The 21,942-nt window shown below is 42.5% G+C and overlaps 2 protein-coding genes across 2 annotated transcripts; one reads left to right on the top strand and one right to left on the bottom strand.

Moving 5' to 3' along the window:
- The first annotated feature begins 9,723 nt into the window (after positions 1-9,723).
- LOC106676209 (nuclear factor 7, brain-like) lies at positions 9,724-11,433 on the top strand. The gene has a single exon (XM_076882605.1). It carries the CDS (start codon positions 9,791-9,793, stop codon positions 11,177-11,179), a length of 1,389 nt encoding a protein of 462 aa, XP_076738720.1. The 5' UTR covers positions 9,724-9,790; the 3' UTR covers positions 11,180-11,433.
- Positions 11,434-13,351: 1,918 nt separating this feature from the next.
- On the bottom strand, positions 13,352-15,921 carry LOC143414464 (uncharacterized). Its single transcript, XM_076878861.1, has 3 exons — positions 15,148-15,921; positions 14,767-15,049; positions 13,352-14,634 (listed from the first exon to the last, which is right to left on the bottom strand). Exons 1-3 carry the CDS (start codon positions 15,408-15,410, stop codon positions 13,981-13,983), a joined length of 1,200 nt encoding a protein of 399 aa, XP_076734976.1. The 5' UTR covers positions 15,411-15,921; the 3' UTR covers positions 13,352-13,980.
- Between the last annotated feature and the right edge of the window lie 6,021 nt (positions 15,922-21,942).

The raw sequence follows: 21,942 nt of genomic DNA, 5'->3' as shown, positions 1-21,942 counted from the left end.
CATAACTTTGTTCCTGAACTGTTGTGGGAGTGCCACAGCTTCGCACTTCCCCTTTCTCTGGTACAAGATGCCTCCTTTAATCAAGTAAACAGTGTCTGCAAGACAGCTTACCTGACCTTGACTAGCCCCCTCTACCTCTGTTACCTTCTCAAACCAGGGTTTTAAAGTAGGGTCGCTTCTTTGGAGTGCACCTAAATCTGAGGGAACATCAAACTCAAGTTGGTTATTTGGCTTAGGGAACAATGCTGTACCTTTTTCCCCTGAGCCTTTGAACTTTTCTCTTCTTTTCTGAGCCCTAGACTTCCTAATCTTCCCTGGCTCTGTTTCGAGAGACTCCTCAAAAAAGGGTAGTTCTTGCATCATTTCCTTTGCACTTTGTGCTCTTGTGACTACATGACATGGTTTAAATGGTTCAACTGTCATATCTAGAGGAAGTGAGCTTCCAGATTCATCACCTAAGCCTTGAATGTCTTTCTCAGCACTCACTTGAGGGTCATAATCTGACTGATGTATTAGATCAAAAAGAGTGGGGATGTCATTACCAAGTATCACTGAATATGGCAAACTGGGAACCACAGCTACCACTAACAAGTAGGTTTGACCTCCCACTGTCAGGTAAACCTCAGCAGTGGGGTACCTGTGTTCGTCTCCATGCACACAACTTATTGTAGCCCCAACCGGACTTAGCTTTTCTCCTGAAATTATGCTAGAATGTACAAGAGTTTGGAAGCACCCAGAGTCAAGCAAAGCTTCCTCTTTACGCCCATTAATTAAAACAGGGACAGTACAAGCTTTCCTTCCTACCGGCTCTGTGGCTGGTCTTGGAACTGCACACAAAAGAGATGGTTTTGACTTAAGGGCAGGGCAAAATTGTTGTGTATGGCCAAAGTTATGACAGTGATAACATTTAATATCCTGAACTGAAGACTTAAAGGATTTCTTCACATTGTGAGGTCTATGGGAAGGGAGCTGCCTAGAACTAGAAAGATTTCTAGCCTGAACTTGACCAGAACCCTGTTCACCCCCAATGGACTTACTTGGTTGGGCGTAGTGGGTCTCCCGGCTGAAGTAGGTGCTCTTGCTTCCTTTTCTGGCTGAAGTGAAAACCTCTGCTGCTTCCTTTGCCGTCTTCGGGTCATGCTCACGTATCCAAATCTCCAGCTCTGGGTTAACCATTCTCAAAAACTGCTCCAGAATTATCTGCTCAGATATTTCTTCTACAGTTGATTTTTCAGGTTTAATCCATCTTGAAAACAGGTCTTTCAATCTAACATAAAGTTCACGTGGCGTCTCACCTGGCTCAACTTTCAGAGATCTGAAGCGGCGTCTGTAGGTGTCAGCAGTGATCTCATATTTTGCCAGAATTGCCTCTTTCACCTTATCATAATTCTCAGAGTATGTTAAATCCATAAGAATGTAGGCTGTGCGGGCTTTACCTGTCAACAGGGGAACCAGACGAATAGCCCACTCATCTCTGGGCCATCAACACACGTTTGCCATTCTTTCAAACGTAGTCAGAAAATGTTCAATGTCATCTTCTGGTGACAGAGGAAAAAGTTTTGGTTCAATTAAAGACCTGGACCCACTGGCCACTGGAATGTCTTCACCATTGAATCCAAGTTCTTGTTCTTCAGATGTTGTAGGGGGCGCTAGTGCCTCTGGTGGATCAGGCTTATCAGTTACAGCATTAACTTGTAGCTGGATTTGCTGAAATTGATGCTGCATGCCTTTCCACCTTTGCCCCTGATGTGACAAATCCTTCTCCCACTTTTGGTCTCTGGCTGCTTGAGACCGCATAAGAGATTTCACCAACCCTGTTAACTTCTCCAATTTGTCCTCAGGGCTTGTTGCTGCCATGGCCTCTAGCTCAGATGAAGCTCCAACTCCTTCATCAGGCTGCTCCTCTTGGCCTGGCTTTCTTCCACCTCTTGTCATCATCTTCTCACTGTGGCATGAGTGACACACTCCTGACACCACTTGTAACAGGGCAGCCCTTAGCGGCTGGAAACACAGTGAGACAGACCAAGGCAAGTGTAGTGGAACAAAGTATTTATTTGCTATATGGCTCTCCTTACAACAATTAAATGGTCGAGCTTCATGGCAGGGTGTATGTCAACCTGATGTGATTCACTGGCAAATAATAGGCTGTAAGGTCAGTTTCTTGATCATTAATATGCAAATTGTCAGATGTGCTGATGGCACAACACAGAAGAGCTAACTTGTTACTGCAACTTTCACTGCTATGCAGATGACACGCAGCTCTATCTGTCCATGAAGCCAGATAACACACACCAATTAGTTAAACTGCAGGAATGTCTTAAAGACATAAAGAGCTGGATGGCCGCTAACTTTCTGCTTCTTAATTCAAAACTGATGTTATTTTACTCGGCCCTGAAAATCTTAGAAATATGGTATCTAACCAGATTCTTACTCTGGATAGCATTACCTTGACCTCCAGTAATGCTGTGAGGAACCTTGAAGTTATTTTTGAACAAGAAATGTGCTTCAATGCACATATTAGACAAATATGTAAGACTGCTTTCTTCCGTTTGCGCAACATCTCTAAAATTAGAAATATCCTGTCTCAGAGTGACGCTGAAAAACTAGTTCATGCATTTATTACTTCCAGTTTGGACGACTGCAATTCATTATTATCAGGATGTCCACAAAACTCCCTAGAAAGCCTTCAGCTAATCCAAAATGCTGCAGCAAGAGTACTGACAGGGACTAGAAAGAGAGAGCACATTTCTCCTGTTTTGGCTTCCCTTCATTGGCTTCCTGTTAAATCCAGAATTGAATTCAAAATCCTGCTCCTCACATACAAGGTCTTAAATAATCAGGCCCATCTTATCTTAATGACCTTGTAGTACCATATCGCCCTATTAGAGCACTTCGCTCTCGCTCTGCAGGCCTACTTGTTGTTCCTAGAGTATTTAAAAGTAGAATGGGAGGGAGAGCCTTCAGTTTTCAGGCCCCTCTTCTGTGGAACCAGCTTCCAGTTTGGATTCAGGAGACAGACACTATCTCTACTTTCAAGATTAGGCTTAAAACTTTCCTTTTTGCTAAAGCATATAGTTAGGGCTGGACCAGGTGACCCTGAATCCTCCCTTAGTTATGCTGCAATAGGCGTAGGCTGCCGGGGATTCCCATGATGCCCTCGCCGCACTGAATCATATCTGTTATTCATCTCTGTCTCTCTTCCACAGCATGTCTTTATCCTGTTTTCCTTCTTTCACCCCAACCGTTCGCAGCAGATGGCCCCGCCCCTCCCTGAGCCTGGTTCTGCCGGAGGTTTCTTCCTGTTAAAAGGGAGTTTTTCCTTCCCACTGTCGCCAAAGTGCTTGCTCATAGGGGGTCATATGACTGTTGGGTTTTTCTCTGTATCTATTACTATGGGGTATACTATATAATGCGGCTCGGTTCACTCTGGCACAGCTGACTGCCAACACACACTGCAGCCCCCTCTGCAGTGCCCCCTCTCTCACACTCTTGGGGCCTCTGGATGCCTGGGGCCTGGATCTCCTTCATGCCCTGGGGGATGGGGCTATGGCTCCCCGCACCCTCTTGCAGATCATTACAAGGAGAAACCTTTTGAATACAAGCCCGCTAATCCACACAGATGTTCACTGTTCATAGGCACAAACTAAACCTTTCTTGGCTGCTACCTCAAAGCACATTGTAAAAACAGTTGTCGGAACCATACTGAATTTAATCAGAGTAAAAAAATACACAGTGCTATCCTCTATGCTGTTGTATGCTGGGGCAGCAGGTTGAGGGTCACAGATGCCAGCAGACTAAATAAACTGATACACAACACCCATCCCCCAACCCAAGGATAACCAGAACATAACCTAATAGACCTACACCTTAGTTCACAGATATGCTTTGTCTAGACTTTATTTCTGGGATTTCGCACAACCCACCCTGTTTTTCTTTTCCTTCCTCTTTTTCTTTCCCCCCTTTCCTATCCCTCAGCTATGTCTTTCCCATCTGTAACAACTAACAATAAAATAAATAAATAATAACAACAAAGGTCGATCCACTTGGTAAATTAAATCCATTGGGTATCTTTGTTGGCCTTCAGACAACAATTCTAACGGCTAAAGACTCAAATGGGACAAGTAAAAAAAAGGAAAGAAAAAAATGATTATTGATCAAAGGCCATGATTACCATTTGGGGAATCGCTGCCACCACAGTATTGTAAGATGGTGAAAGATGTACCCTTAGGCCGATTCGATTCCTTTGTTATTGAAGTTTTCATTTAATAAAGCCTGCAGACAAACTGTGAGCGGTAGCTACCATCCTTTAATAAAGAACAAAACCAAGTTTGGTGAGAGCAGCCATAGCAGGGAACGTGACCAGCAGACTCTCTCTCTCCAAACATTGCTGCCAGGCTTCCTGTGTGAATGTCCCCATTTCCTTACCAGAACCCCACCATCTATCTGACTGCTTGAATAGGGTGTGAGGTAGACACCCCAGTGGCACCAAAGCATTATACAATAAAACATTTTGACCAATACATAAATGAAAGAAATTCCAATACACCCTTTTCACGTAAATGGTGTCCTTGACTTACCACTCAAACCAGTGTTCCTCCCTGTCCAGCATGTGTACATCCTCATCTTTGAAAGAGTGGTGTGGTAGCCGATATCTTTTCTCATGTATTAATCACATATTTTAATCATATCGCTTTAGTATAGCAAGATCTCTCCTGACACCAAGTGTGTGCATGCATATCGAATGTTATCACATGTGGGACTGAGGTTTTATTGCACCTGCACAGAGGGTGTATTATAGATTTTAAGATTTCCAGACAGCCTGTTTTTAGGGAGGTGACGGATGGTCAAACTCTTTAAAGTGGCAGAGGGGCAAGGATGAGCTAGACTGAAGATGTAGAGATATATGATACCCACATAGCAAAATTGGTATGGTCTGGATCTGGCCCACACAATGTGCTTACACATGGACCACATACTGCAAAGAATGACCACCCTTTAGTGGCCCATATCTGGTTTGCCAAAGGTGGCCTACGTGTGGGCCAGCACAAGGCTAGCTGCAGACACACTAGTGGCCCTTTGCTGGCCCATGTGTAGATTACCTCTGGCAAACCCGGTCTGGGCCACCAAAGGGCCATCATTCTTTGCGCTATGTGGGCCATGTGTAAGTTGTGTGCAGCCATGGGCCAGTTGCAGACACACTGCTGGCCCTGTGCTGGCCCAGAACAGTTTAAGCTCTGGCCCCAGATGTCAGCCTAATGTGTACCTTAATTAAGCCATGTAATAAAAACATGTGCATAATAGTCCAAAAGCACATGACAAAACTCTGTTTGAACAGTGAATGGTCTGATTCTTATATAGTATTTTTCAAGCTCTCCCAGATTACTCAAAGTGCTCTATACAACATGCCACATTCACCCAACCACACACTCTCTTATCTGAGTGCTTCCTAACTACATTCATACACACTCACACTGTCGACATGCAGACTGGAGAAGCCATGGATCAAACCACTAACCTTCCATTCAATAGGTGACCTGCTCTAAGGATGAGTAAATCCTCTCTAGGTTTTGGATAAAGTACACTCACAAACCTGTCAAACCTGTATTTGAAATGTTGGCAACCATAGCAGTATAGTATTACAACATGGCATTTGGGTCTTCTAACTAAAATAGTAAAATAGGAACATAAATAGTGCCTCATTGCCAGATTTGGCCTGCATCTGGTTGACATATACTCTGCCATGACACAGTCAGTCAGAAGTGCCAGCTTGATGCTGGATCTGGGCCAGACCTGTTTTGTATGAGCCTGGGCCACATAAACCAAACCACAATCGAGCCAGATATGGCATGCCATCACATAGACAGTGCCATCTATTCCAGACCTGGCCCATATCTGGATGACATACGTCTTATCATGCCAGATGTCAGCCAGCAGGCCAGACCTGCTTGCTATGTTGGTATGCTGTGGAGTGTTCTTTCTTTGAGAAGTGTTCTGGGAAGGTATAGTTCAGGGGGGTGTCCTTCCTCAGAAAACTGTTTGGTGTTTGATCTGAACGTTTTATCCTCTGCAGTGGTTTTCTTTTTTCCTTCTTCTGTAATAAACCTCACTTCAAAAGACAAACTCACTAGCTAGTTGCAGTTTTATTTAAGATTTTCCACAACATTAGCCACAGGCCTGTGGGTGTAAATACACTGCGGAGTCCCGGCCTGACGAGTTAGCTCTTCTGTGTTGTGCAATCCGCTTCACCAGGTGTTGTTTGGTTTCCCCAATGTATAAATCAGCAGCGGTCCCAAACCTTTTTTGCGCCACGGACCGGTTTATGCCCGACATTATTTTCACGGACCGGCCTTAAGGTGTCACGGATAAATACAACAAAATAAAACTAGTACCGGTACCGCAAAAAAGAAGATTTATTCATAACACACCTGAAAAGACCCAGGAAAACCGAGTTAACGATAAAAACGATAACAAAATAACGCTGAAAGCCAATAAAAACCCTGAAAAGCATATATTTCACACCTGAGCTTCAACTCTCGCGGCCCGGTACCAAATGACTCACGGACCGGTACCGATCCGAGGCCCGGGGGTTGGGGACCGCTGCTGTAGTGGATAAACGAACATCTGGACAGCAGCAGCTGTCCTTCTTTTCTCCTGGATCACCTGAAGTTTTCTTTAGGTGCCTTCCTAATTTGACAATTGTCCAGATGGGATAACCATATTTACTCTTGATATGATTTTTTTCTACTTCTCTGGCCGCTGTATCTGTGGGGATGGTGTTCGCTCTGTGTTGGAGTGGCCTGATGACATCCAGTTTGGGCTTGAGTGGATGATGAGTGTATGCGTTGGTTTGCTGTACACATCAACTTTTAAATATCCCCTATTAGTGATGGAAATTCCAACAGGGTTTCCTGTTGAGTGTCAACTCTTTATGAATGGTTCTCAGGTTCCTGAAAATAGTGTCATTTGAATGCTAGCAATACTCTATATGGGGCTATAATCTCAGCCCTGTCCTTCAAACCTTCTCTTCAAAGAGAAAGTTACGACTTTGTTTTCCACTTAGTCTTCACCTAAAGATTTACATCCCGAATCCCCCCCTTCCCAAGATAAGGACAAGGAGTCTCACTAACTGCTTAATATCTCCCATGAGCTTACAATGCCCCACTGTGTGTGTGTGTGTGTAGAACACCTTTGTCATGCTCTCCTATATGTATATAAGTGACACAAAAGTGATATTACTTCGCTGGGGTGACCGTGGCTCAGGGGGTTGGGAATCGCATCTGTAACCGGAAGGTCGCCTGTTCAATCCCTGGGCTCTCTGTCCTGGTCGTTGTGTCCTTGGGCAAGACACTTTACCCTACTTGCCTACTGGTGTTGGCCAGAGGGGCCGATGGCGTGATATGGCAGCCATTTGTATTTATCACATTTTAGTTATTAAGTTAGCTAAAGAGTTGGGATGCTGTGTAAGACATAAATAAAGCTAAAATACAAAGGTTTGGACACCGTTTTGCATGTTTCCCTACTCTAGGGGTCTCTGCAAGCATACAGAGGGGGTACTCTGAGAGGGTCCAAGATGACAACTTTGGAATTCTACTAGAAACAGTCGATCATATTGGTTGTCAAAGCTGAATTCAGGGCAAACTACGCTAAATTAGCGTTTTTAGCTAGCAGCTACAATAAGCATGAAAGTTACCGTACGGCTATGATTTGTTAACATGACGCTTGTTCTTATACATGTAATATATTTATTACCAACCTGAGAGTTTATCCGCTGGTCATTCGACATGACGAATGACTTCTGAAGTCTTAATTCAGCTCAAGATGCTGTAGATTCCTGTCGGTAACACTTTCGGTCCGCTAGTAAAACGTAGTTCTATTAATCTGCGCTTGAACCGGAACCGGATGTAAGTTCCAAAAAACTGAATTTTGGAACTGAAATTGAATTGTAGAACTGAAATTGAATTGTAGAACTGAAACTGAATGGTGAGAAGTGAAACTGAAATTATTCGAGAGCTGAATCTTTAAAGGATAAAATGCAGTTTCAAAGCAAATCAATTCATTTTCAAAATATAAAATTCAATTTCAATTTAGTGATGATCATTTTCAAACCATAAATTCAATTTCAAATTAGACTAATTCAAATTCAGTTTTCAAAAGCATTTATTCAAGTTACAATTCAGATTCAATCTGAGCAATTCAAATTTAACTTATTCAAATTCAGTTTCTGATGGCAAAGATTTCTGCCCATACCTCCACCAGTGTATGAATGTGAGAGTGAATGAATAGTGGTATTGTAAAGCGCTTTGGGTGCCTTGAAAAACGCTATATAAATCCAATCCATTATTATTATTATTACTAAAATGTGATAAATACATAAAATAAAGAGATTTCAATCATAATCCCATAGAGAGTCACCAGCAAAGGACCCCCACACGATCACACCTTTCACCTTTTCCGTTTTGCACAAAGACATAAAGAACTTTGGTTCCACCAAAGATCTCAAATTTGGACCAGAGCACAGTTTCCACTAGTCTAATATCCATTCCTTGTGTTTCTTGGCCTAAACAAATCTCTTCTGCTTGTTGCTTTTCCCTGGTAGTGGTTTCTTAGCAGGTATTTCCCACATAGCTGAAACAGTTCTGGGCCAGCACAGGACCAGCAGTGTGTCTGCAACTGGTCTTGTGCTGGCCCATGTGTGGGCCACCTCTGGCAAACCATATCTGGGCCACCGGAGGGCCATCATTCTTTGCGGTATGTGGGACTAGATCGTGGCCATACCAATTTTGCTATGTGGGTATCTTCCTGAAAGAATTCCAGCAGAAAGTTTTAAACAACATTAATTAAAAAGCTCAAATTGATTAAACTGTGCTTCAGAAAGTAAAAAGGAGGACAAAGGTTCATCTACAGCTGTTGTTTGTGTCAGACAGAATTTGATGTTGGTCTGAAAAGTAGCTGCAGTTAAAGTAACTCAGGGGTGGGCAACTCCCGGCCTCAAGGACCGATGTCCTGAAGGTTTTAGACGTATCCTTGATTCAACACAGCTGATTTAAATGGCTAAATTACCTCCTCAAGATGTCTTATACTTCTCCAGAGGCCTGGTAATGAACTAATCATTTGATTTGTGTGTTGACCCAGGGTGAGATCTAAAACCTGCAGGACAGCAGCCCTTGAGACCTGGAGTTGCCCACCCATGCAATCCATTTAACTTTTACAGGTCTATAACAAAGTGAATCCACCTTAACACCACCTGTGTTTGTGTGACTGCATTACACCCCCACTGCTGTGGAATCTTACAAATAACCAGAACAAAGTCTGAGATAAATCTGCCAAAAAGCTGCACCACTGAGTCACATCTGAGCTTCATGCTGTGATCTGTGGACATGAAAAGTCTGTTTTATAAATTGTGAGCAAGAGGCAGGATGACAGTTTAACTCTGGAATGAAACTAAACTATGTTACAGGTAAAGCAACATTTTTCTCCTCCCCTCACGTCACTCACCTGAGAGAAACCAGGAAACAGGCTGTTCCTCTTCCGTCAGTAAAGAGAGATGCGCAGACGATCAGACTGAGTTCAGACCAAACTAGCAGCTTCCTCTGAGTGAGTCCAGCTACAGGAGAGAAAAGTGGAAAACTCCAACACTGCTGCTTCAAGCTGCTGAAGCTCCACACACTGAATGTGAGTTTGAGCAAAAACACGACTCAAAGGAAGTTTCAGTGAAGGTCGTAGAGGAGGGAGGGGAACCAGGACTGACTGTACTTCCTGTCTGCTGTTTTCAGCTTCACTCACAGACTCAATGGCTTCCAGATCAGAGGAGGATCTCTGCTGTCCGGTCTGTCAGGAGGTCTTCAGAGATCCTGTTCTTCTGTCATGTAGCCACAGCTTCTGTAAAGACTGTCTGAATAGATGGTGGATCAAAAAACAGATACGTGAGTGTCCAGTTTGTAAGAACATATCTTCAAAGGATGATCCACCTTTAAACCTGGCTTTAAAGAACCTGTGTGAGTCGTTCTTACAGGAGAGAGATCAGAGAGCTTCAGAGGCTCTCTGCAGTCTGCACTCTGAGAAACTCAAACTCTTCTGTCTGGACCATCAGCAGCCAGTGTGTCTAGTCTGCTGTGGCTCAGAAAAACACACCAATCACAGATTCAGACCCATCGATGAAGCTGCACAACAACACAAGAAGGAACTTCAGGAAACTCTGGAGCCCTTAAAGAAGAAGTTAAAGGTTTGTGAAGAAGTTCAAGTGAAGTTTGATCAAACAGCAGAACACATTAAGGTCCAGGCCCGACACACAGAGAGGCAGATTAAGGAGCAGTTTAAGAAGCTTCACCAGTTTCTAGCAGAGGAAGAGGAGGCCAGGCTGGCTGCACTGAGGGAGGAAGAGGAGCAGAAGAGTGGGATGATGAAGGAGAAGATGGAGGCTCTGAGCAGAGAGATAGCAGCTCTTTCAGACACAGTCAGAGCCACAGAGGAGGAGCTGAGAGCTGAAGACGTCTCATTCCTGCACAACTACAAGGCTGCAGTGGAAAGAGTCCAGCGCTGCCCCCTGCTGGATGATCCACAGCTGCCCTCAGGAGCTCTGATAGACCAGGCCAAACACCTGGGCAACCTGACCTTCAACATCTGGAACAACATGAAGGACATGGTCTTCTACACTCCTCTCATTCTGGATCCAAACACTGCTCATCCAAACCTCATCCTGTCTGAAGATCTGACCAGTGTAAGATATGGAGGAGAGAGGCAGCAGCTTCCTGATAATCCAGAGAGGTTTGATTTGTTCTGCTCTGTCCTGGGCTCTGAGGGCTTTAACTCAGGGACTCAGAGCTGGGATATCGAGGTTGAAGATAGTACATGGTGGGAACTGGGTGTGTTAGCAGAGTCTGTGCAGAGGAAGGGAGACAAACAGTCAGGGTTATGGACAATAGGGTTTGATGAAGGCAAATATTCAGCATGTTCACCATCCACTTATACTGATCTCTCAGTAAAGAAAAGGCCCGAGAGGATCAGAGTGAATCTGGACTGGAACAAAGGAAAGTTGTTGTTCTCTGATCCTGATACTAACACACACATACACACCTTCACACACACTTTCAATCACAGGATGTTTCCATACATTAACACTGGTGGTAAAGTGAAGGTGTGTCCGTTGAAGGTGTCAGTGTCAGTGCAGCAGATGAGTTGAGGATGATGATGTTTCTAATGTTGTTTCCTGTCAGTGAGTTGAAGCTGTTAAACTGCAGCTGTCCTCCTGCTGCCTCGTTGTTCCAAAGCTCTTTGTTTCTCTTTTAGTTCTCACTGTTTCTTTCTGTTTCTGCTGTCCACCTTTTCACATGGAAAATCATTTCACTGTTTCTCACTGAATGACTCCCCAAACTAGATTTGAAATTCTATCAAGTTTCTAATCATTACAAGTGATTCATGTTTCTATTTGACGTGTAAATGGAGATGATTTAGTTTGCTGGGATATGGACTGACATGTGTTGAATGGGGGGAGCAGTTTGTTGTTTTTTTCTTGGCTGTTTATGACAACAATAAATATGTTGTTGAACTAAATAAGATCAGAGTTGAAAGGCTGGAGTATTATGTACGTGCTTCACTGTCAGTATCTTCAGGGGGATTCAAAGTCATGAGATAAACTAGTGTAGAGGAAAATATCGGAGCTTTATTTTGTATCAAAGCAGAGCGTGTCGTCCAGCCGGAGGAACGTCTCTGACTGCTTCACATAGAAACATCAGCAGGAAGTTCGACGGAGCTCATTTAATCAATTTTTCCTTCATTACAGCAGAAAAAGAACTGAAAGTGTGTGTGTGGATACAGAACGCTCACTGTCAGGTCGAATAAACAATTTCAAAGTGTCATTAAAACAAACAGTTCAAAGCAGGAAATAAAGTGTCTGTTCACAGCACCAACAAAGCAACTCTTTACAAATAAAGTTGCTCCACCATTTTCCTTCATGCTGTCCAACCACTGTCAGAAGATTTAGACCCCACTGTGTCATTTTCAGCTGTGAACACCTTATCACCACATAGACGTTCAAAGTGATTTGATAGAAACCTCGATCCACAATGAAATCCCAGCCACAGAATCTCAGTCATCTCTTCTTCCTCCTTTTCTGGGAAAACCATCAAACTCTACATTACACTCTGCATTTTTCAGGGTCAAGTCCTCCACTGATATCTGTGCAAACCTAACACACTGCTGACTGTTTTATAACTACATCCATTTTGACCTTTGACCTACTTCTGTCTGTTTTTGTGGAAAGTATCATAATAATTATTATTTTGACCTTTGGGCCCTTTCATTTGACATGTTATGTGTGAAGAGTATCATTATTGTTGACTCCATAATTCTCAATTATTCAGTGTGTTTAGCAAGATCAAAGCTAGCAGCTCAGTTATACCAAAGGAACATCTCTTTCTAAACACATCTGACTGTGTGTGTGTGTGTGTGTGTGTGTGTGTGTGTGTGTGTGTGTGTGTGTGTATATATACATGTTTAGACATCTTTGTGAGTTCAGAAAATTGGCATGCTACTGTACTTGTGGGGACCAACAGTTACTTATGAGGACAAAGTGCCCTCCTCACGACTTTGAAAGTACTTTTGAGACTCAAAATATGGTTTTAGTGTCAGGGTTACAGTTAGGGTATAGTTTTGTTTAGGGTTAGATTAGAGAATTAAATGAGTGAAAACTCAGAGTTGGGGCACTACATCATCATTCATCGTATTTATTTGTGGATATTTGCTCCCATCACCTGGAGAAATACAGGAAGTAAAAATTGGAGGAGGGTCAGAAACTAAGATCCATCAATTTGAGCCATAAAAATGATCCAAACCAATCTTAGGGCCATTCATTAATACAGGTGACAGGAGAGAAAATATATTACAGTGATGAAAAATGTAGAAACAAATCAACCTATACACACAATTTATTTTTACATCCAAACCAAAATTAAATGTCTTATCACATTTTGAATCCCAAATAAAACACACCAAAAGAGAAGAAATTATTCTTTAAGATAAAAAAGATGAAAGTGAAAAAATGAACTTTGATTTATTTTCCTCCTGACCTCCACAACCAGAATTTGTCATAAAATGTCACAGGAAAGACCGAATAAAAAAATAACCCAAAAAAACTATAAGTGGGAATAAGGAAAGTAAACAAAAGTACAAACACAGAATAAGAAAATTAATTTAGCTGTAAAATATCAGGGAACAGGGAAAGAAAGGTTCGAGAAAGAAATAAGATAAGGATAAGGGAATGAATGAATTTACCTCTAAAATAAAAGGGAAAAAAGGTTTAAGAAAGAAACAGGAAAAAGGGTTAAGGTTGGAAGGAAATAAGAAAAGACTTTTTCTAAACTCTTAACACAGACCCACACCTACAAAACACAATTGGCCAAATGGATAATATCCTTCCCAAAAATACACTTTGTTAAATATATACTAACTCCTCATTTCAAAATTAGAACACATCTTTCTCTGCACACACTAACTGTACAAAAACACTATAAATCTGACTCAAAATGAAATTAGTCTGTCAAAGAATAACACTTGTTTTCACTTCACAAGGTACATGCAGTCAATCAAAGTACACCAGGTTTCAAAATACTGGCTATTATTGACATTACAAAAACTGCATAGACTTTTATGTTTCAGTGTCACAGGTATTTGCATGCGAAACATGCAATCCACCATATTGACACCAGAAATGTCTTGGTTGGTAACTGTATGTCCACATGTACAGTAATGTTCACATTCAAAAGCATTCCAGTAAAAAGCAAACAAGTTTTTGTTTCTTTACTGTTTACCACAGGAGGTACAGTAGAAACACGGTATGATAGGACAGAGAAAGTTTTACAGTATTGCTTACAGTGAACAAAATATCCATGAAACACACAAGAGCATTCTGAACAAAAAAACAACAGCAAAAAGCCAAGATAAAAAGGGGGGGAGGGGGGCTAAAAAAAGGCAAAAAAGTTGCATCTAATCTCTGCGATCTTCAGGGTTAGGCCACATGTTTTCATCAACATCACATCTGATGTCAGCCAAGTCGATGCACCTGGGATAAAACCGCCTGGTATGTCGGATCCACCCTTGGCAATCGTCAACTGTGATGTCCCTGGAGCCAGCATCCATGGCTTCAAGGAGGGACATCTGGTCATGTGGCTGATGGTCATAAACCTTCCACCGCCATGCAGAAAAGAACTCCTCTATGGGGTTGAGGAAAGGTGAATAGGGTGGAAGGAAGAGACTCACCAGTCTTGGGTGGACTTCAAACCATGTTGTTATTGCTTGCGAGTGATGGAAAGCCACATTGTCCCAGGTAATTACAAAGGTCCTCATGTTTTCACCCTCCTGACCCTGCTCTGGAACCAGGCGCTGGTGGAGATCATTGAGAAAGGCAAGCAAGCGCTCTGTATTATAGGGTCCAACCTGACATTTGTGAAGGAGTAATCCTGCATTTGCAATTGCTGCACACATGGTAATGTTTGCCCCTCTCTGTCCTGGCACATCAACTGTGGCCCTTTTTCCAATTACATTCCGTCCACGTCGACGCCTTTTGGCCAGATTGAATCCTGCCTCATCGATGTATATGAATTCATGAGGGGCCTGGTTGGCCTCCAATTCCATAACTCTCTGAAACAAAGTTTATGTAAGTCATGTTAGTACTGTATACCATACTGTACTGTAACCTAGTATTGTGTAGGTTACCTACTTGCAAAGTGCAAAGCTTATAGAACTGGACATTGGATTGAATATACACTGTACCTGGACATATTGTCGTCGTAGCTCCTTGACCCTCTCACTGTTCCTCTCAAAGGGAACAGTGTAGAGCTGCTTCATCCGCACTCTGTGTTTGGACAATGTCCGCGTAATGGTTGTGAGGCTGATTCTATCGATATTGTCAAATATCTCATGGTCCGCCACAATTCTGGTTTGTATTTCACGCAGTTTTATTGCATTATTTGCAGTAACCATTTCCACAATGGCAAGCTCCTGATCATTACTGAGGAGCTTTCCTCTTCCCCCAGAGGGTGGAAGACGTTGCATTCTTTAGAAAGACAGACAATTCAACATATGCATTACTGTATGACCATATTGACATGTCAAGTGAGAATAGGAACAATCCATGTAAAATGCAATACTTACCTGTTGGTTTGTTGAAAGGTGCGTATAATGGAGGCAACCGTTGACCGCCTCAAATTGGGCTGCACTCTTTCACCAGCCTCTCTTAGTGAAAGACCATGGTTGATTACATGGTCAATGATAGTGGCACGGATTTCATCACTGACTACTGTTCTTGCAGCCCTTGGAATGCCACCACCACGCATTCTTACACCTATACCTTGCCCTCTCCTTGGGCCTGCTCTTCTCTCTGGGCCCCTTGCTCTTACTCCTCCTCGACCAGACATTACAGTGTTTGTCTTTTTTTTGTTTCCAAAAACATCACTCCTCAAGGTCTTGCCTTATGAACCCCACTGAGTCTAAGCCAGAATGGAAGAAGGTGTGGTTGGCCCAATTTACCCAACATAAATCAGCTGTGTGTCAATTATTCAATTGTTTGTTTGTTTACAGCTGAGATATATTTTTGATATTGATATTGTTTTTGTACTGATATCATTGCAGGGGCAGAGGTTTTTATACTGTATCTACGGTTTGGAATATTGTTTTTGCTATTGTGGGATGTTGTGTGTTAACATTCGTAGATACTACAAGAACAGTCCATAGTTTTGTTGGGAGGTATAACTTGTCTGTTAAGAAAATGTAAGCATTGTGGAAATGTGTTCACTGACTGCATATTGGGTGAACACGACATGAAATGTGTGAATGGTATGGCCACAACAGACCGATCCTGTGCTAATTGTGTTTAGAGTTTTGCAAATGTGACAACTGTTTGGACAAACGCTTGTTAGCGACTGTAAAAAACTGTAATATACTATGCTATTACTTGATATATGACCTGGCAGTAAATACTGTACATTAGAGGATCACCTAGGCAACCAGAGCAACCAGTCGTCAAATGGGAGAGCAAAGCCTCCACAGAACCTTCATGGAGTAAAACCACCGCAGCATCCCGACTGCAGGGTGACAGAGCTGCAGTTGTTCTTACAGTTTTTTCTGATTGCTTAAGCACATTTTTTGTAACTATTGGCTAATTTTGCAAAACTCTTCACACAAATAAGAAAACCTGTCACCCAATAATCAAAACATTGTAGTTCTCTTGCAAAAGCAAACACAGCTAGATTAACTCTTCACACCTTCGTAAAAATGGTGTTTCCGTATCAAACAGTACACACAAGCCATCATCTACTAAGCACACAATGCGCCAACTGCACACTGATGGTATGAATACAAAACACATCTGGCTTTTGCTTTCTCTGTGCACAAGGTAGGCTATGTCAGTTTGAGCTCATACTTCTGTCATAGATCCATAAGCATGGAGGGATCCAAACTTCAAGTACTGGTGTTTATTCAAACACATCAAAACAAACACAAGTGTTTATTTCCAAGCATAGGATTATTTGCAATCGCCATAATGACTATATGGGTTACTTGGTCTGCAGTGAACATGCTTCCTCTGCCCCCAGCATCTGGTCATCTAGCAATTCTGTAAAGTAACAATTTCCGTATTTTTACATCAATGGTATTGGTGTGTTTCTCATTGGCATATGGCAGTGCTACAAATCTTAGTGCGCAGTGACTGTACTCACCGATTCTCATTTCAAGATGTCCTTATGGTACTTGCTACAGTGTAGCGGCTCGAGTTAGGCTGGACCCGTTGGCCAGCTACCCTCAGGGTCATTCCACGGTTGATTACATGGTCCACTATTGTAGCTCTGATGTCATCAGCAATTCTATTTCTTACTCTTCTTACCCTTCCTAAATTCAAATTCAAATTCAAATTCTATTTGTCACGTACACAGTCATACACAGTACGATATGTAGTGAAATGCTTGGACAACTGCTCGTGACCTAAAGAAAACAAGAAAGGAAAAGATGTTTCCCGTCAGGATGCTCTCTATGGTGCACGAGTAAAAGTTCCTGAGCACCTTGGAGGGCAGTTGGAAGTCTCTCAAGTGTCTGAGGTGGTAGAGACGCTGTCGGGCCTTTTTCACCACGGTGTTGATGTGACAGGACCATGACAGGTCCTGCGTGATGTGAACTCCGAGGTATTTGAAGCTGTCCACTCTCTCCACTGGGCACTCGTTGATGACAGGGGTCTGGTAGTTCCTCTCCTGCTTAGTGCTGAAGTCCACTATCAGCTCCTTTGTCTTACTGACGTTTAGAAGGAGGTTGTTCCTCTGGCACCAGTTTTCCAGATTCCTAATCTCCTTCAGGTAGGCCGTCTCGTTGTTATCAGAGATCAGGCCCACCACGACGGTGTCGTCAGCAAACTTGATGATGGTGGTGGAGCTGGTAGTGGCCACACAGTCATATGTGTACTATGTCCTATCCCCCCTCCTCATCCTCCTCTCCCCCCTCCTCGTCCTCCTCTTGCTCCTCCTTGTCCTTGTTGTCCTCTTCATCCTACTTCTTCACCTCCACGTCCTCTCCCTCGGCCTCCTCTGATTCTCACTCTTCTCACTCTTACTGCTCCTTCCATTGTACTCCACATAGATAGCTTACCTGTGGCCTGTTTATAGTGCTTAGGCTGATTGCAAAGTGGACTAATTATCTAAAACAGTTTTCACATGTGAAAGTGTGCCAGACAGTTGGCAAATTAGTGTTAATGATAGCCATACATGTGTATACTTTTGCTAGGAGTGTGTTGGAAATTTGGTAATTGAGTGTTGTGCAGTGAATTGTGCCTACAGTTTTACAAAGTGTGTGTTACAAAATTGCAAACTGAGTGCAAAGCAGTTTTTGTGCTTTTAGTTTTGCAAACTCAGTGAGTGGTTTTGCTATAAGTCTGAATAGTTTTAGAAATTGTGCTACAGGAATCACAGTTAGGGTTTAAGCATTCAGAAAAAACTGTAAAGGGTTAAAGATTTTATCCACTGCCAGTAAGCCCAACCCTGTGTCTATGTTGGTAAAGACGGACTCCACATTTATTGTAAAAAGTAAGGTATCATATGGATCATTCACATCTTTCAGTTTGGCAATAAAGTCATATGTATGTTTTCATGTTCTGTGCAATTAATACCATCCGGCCCTGTATGCTTCAAGAAAAACTGAACAGGATGGAGGTGGACCCCTGCCTGGTGGCTTGGATCTCCGACTACTTCACCGACAGACCACAGTACGTCAGGCTGAAGGACATCACGTCTGACACTGTGGTCAGCAGCACAGGAGCACCACAGGGAACTGTGCTGTCCCCTCTTCTCTTCACCCTGTACACCTCTGACTTCTGCTACGACTCTGAATTATGCCACATTCAGAAGTTTGCAGATGACACGGCCATCATGGGGTGTATCTGGGATGATCAGGAAGAGGAGTACAGAAGTCTGGTGAGGAACTTTGTCGCATGGAGTCACACAAACCACCTGCAACTCAACACCTCAAAGACTAAGGAACTGGTTGTGGACTTCGGGAGGTCTAGAGCAGGTCCACTGCCGGTTCAGATAGAGGGGGAGGAGGTGGAGGTGGTCAACAAGTACAAGTACCTCGGGCTGTGGGTGGACAATAAACTGGACTGGTCATGCAACACAGAGTACCTGTATAAAAAAGCCCAAAGCCGACTGTACTTCCTCAGGAGGCTGAGGTCTTTTAACATCTGCAGGAAGCTCCTGAGGATGTTTTACCAGTCGGTGGTTGCTGGAGTACTTTTCTATGCTGTGGTGTGCTGGGGGAGCAGCACAGCAAAGAAGGACTCATCCAGGCTGGAGAAACTGATCAGGAGGGCTAGCTCTGTGGTCGGCATGAAGCTGGACACTCTGGTGACAGTGGCAGAGAAAAGGACATTAAAGAAACTGATGGACATTATGGACAATGCCAGGCATCCTCTGCACACGGCCATTAACAACCAGAAGAGTCTGTTCAGTGACAGGTTGCTTCTCCCAAAGACAAGAACTAACAGACTTAAAAACTCCTTTGTCCCACACGCCATCAAACTGTTTAACTCCTCTCTGGAGGGGAGAGGGAGGGGAAACAGGAGGACAAAGGAGGGAACAACTAAGCTGTAGTGCCTCTTCACTTCACTGTGCAATACTTTTGTTAATAGTCAGTGGTGCAATAGACTCAATACTTGAAATGTGCAATTCACTTGTATTTTTATTTTTATTCCTATTTATTCTATTTATCCCCTTCGTATATTTTATTTATATTGTCTCTGTATTTATATATATGTGTGTGTGTATAACTCTGTAACTTCTGTCGGTGCTGTGCTTTTTTGGAAATCGAATTTTCCAGAGGAACCCACCCGAGGGATTAATAAAGTTCTATCTTATCTTATCTTATCTTATCAATATTTTTGGCTCATGTGCAATTATTTTGGTCTCAGTCTGCTTCAATGTTTTCTACACATACACCATGTATATAGTTCCACTCACCTATGTATACATATACACTGCTTTTTATTTTATTCTATTTATTTAATTAAGTATTTATTTATTTATTTATTTATTTATTTTTCCACCTTCGTTGTATATTGGTTTCTCTTCTTCTTAATTTAGCACCTTTGTGGTCCAGCTACCCAATTTCGCTGTGCAAGAAACTGCACAATGACAATAAAAAGCTGTAAGTCTAAGTCTCTAAGTATCTTTCACATAACTGGCATTTAGAAAAGAGTCTATATATGCTGTGATTCTGTGATTTAGAGTCACAGTCAGTAACAATTGGTCATCCTACAGGGATTTTAAATGCAACATACCTGGAGAAGTCTCTGGAGATTTATGAATCTTTGGTCAAAGAAAAAATAAGCGAGGACGAGGAAAAATTGGAGCAGACATATATTTTTCCTGAAATATAACCCTCTTTTCTTAGCTCCCTCACAATACTTTTGACAAGATTCTGAGTCTCTGGTTTTAATGGAGCTTGTAAACATTTTAATATTTTATGTCTTGTAATTGTCAGTAGACTTCCTGTAAATAATCCTCTTTATCCAGATTACAGATTTGACCAACCTTATCTGCATTTTTTATAACAATGTGCTTTTCTTGTATAAGATTTTTCAAGGCATCCTGTTCCACAGATGTTAAATTATGTAATTTATCGAAAGGTATTGAGGTAATCATGTATGGGATCTGTCCAAGTTTATTTGATCCAACCTGATCTCTGAGCTGGGCTGCTCTCACTCAGTGTTGCGTGAGGTGGCTTAAAGGCCTCCAAAATACAACAAGGACTTTGTGAATAACTTCGCTGACTTCTTGGCAGAATACAGGTCAAAATGTGACAAAATTTATTGTTGGGGATCGTAATATTCATTGTGTTGTCCTGATATGCCCATGGCAAAGGGTTTTTTAAACCATATTGATTCTTTTCATCTGGTGCAATGTGTGCCCAGTTCCACACATGAACGTGGACACACTTGATCTTTTTTATCTCATGTTTTTTCTGTTTAACGTTGAGATTTGTGATGCTGTTTACTGACCATAGTCCTGTGATGTTTGAGGTTTCTCTTGCCTGTACCTTAGTTAAACCTTGTGCTGCTGCTCGGCACTGTCTGTCATGGTTCTGGGTCAGTTTCGAACCAGTATTTTGAGTTTTGATTGTTAGTTTATTTTTTGAATGATTGTTGTGGTTTTGGGTGCGATGATTATTATTATTGTTAGAGTTCCATGTTTCCATGTGCCCTCATGTTTTGTGTGGGTTTAGTTTCATGTGTCATTTTCTGTCTGTCTCTCTATGTCGAGTCTGCGTCTTAGTGTGATGGTTTCTTGTTCCTGTTTTATTGTGAAGGTCTGCGTCTCATGCGAGTGTGTTCAGTTTTACCTCTGTCTCGTCTTGTTGATTATTCCCAGCTGTGTCCACCACCTGTGTGTAATTCCCCTGTGTTTCTCTGTGTGTATTTAAGTCGTGTCCTCTGTCATTGTAGTTGCTGGTCCGTCTGCGTATCCACCATGTTTCATCCGTGTGTTCCCTGCCGTCATCATCATGTACCATCGTCTTCCTTCCTTTATGTTCAGGTTCGTGTTCGTGCTCAGTAGTTTAGTTGTCCCAGTATAGTTTAGTTCTCCGTTTTGCCGTTTGCCTCTCTTTTTGTGTTCAATAAATCACCTTTACACCTTCACGACTGCCTGCGTTTGGGTCCTCCTTTTCCTTTTCTACACGGCTCTTTTCACTCGCCGTGACACTGTCGGTTTTTTTTTTAAACTCATTTACTGCCCCACATAGCAGACAGGTCTGGCCTGGATCTGGTGTCAAGTCGGCACTGCTGGCTGACTGCTGGTATGATAAGTGGTATGTCATCCAGATTTGGCCAGGCCTGGCAATGATGGCACTGTTTATGTGATGGCATGTCACATCTGGCCCAATTGTGGTTTAGTGTATGTGGCTCAGGCTCATAGAAAACAGGTCTGGCCCAGATCCGGCATCAAGCTGGCACTTCTGACTGACTGGTGTCATGGCAGGGTATATGTCAACAAGATGTGGGCTAGGCCTGGCAATTATGGCACTATTTATGTTTCTATTTTCCTATTTTAGTTAGAAGACCCAAATGCCATGTTGCAATACTATAATTCTATGGTAACCAATGTTTCAAATGCAGGTTTGACAGGTTTATGAGTGTACACTTTATCCAAAACCTAGTGAGGATTTACTCATGTTTACCACAGGTGGCTGTAGCTCAGGCGGTAGAGCAGGTCACCTATTGATCGGAAGGTTAGTGGCTCGGTCCCTGGCTCCACCAGTCCGTATGTCAAGAGTGTGAATGTGTATGAATGAAGTTGGGAAGCACTCAGTTTAGAGAAATTGTGTCATGTTGTATTGAGCACTTTGAGTAATCTGCAAGAGTAGCAAAGTATTATAATAGAATTAGTACATTCACTTTCTGAACAGAGTTTTGTC

Source organism: Maylandia zebra, linkage group LG3 (assembly GCF_041146795.1).
Source record: "Maylandia zebra isolate NMK-2024a linkage group LG3, Mzebra_GT3a, whole genome shotgun sequence".
Taxonomy (NCBI): Eukaryota; Metazoa; Chordata; class Actinopteri; order Cichliformes; family Cichlidae; genus Maylandia; species Maylandia zebra.
Note: the sequence above shows the minus strand (reverse complement) of the source record. Positions and strands in the feature narration are given on the sequence as shown.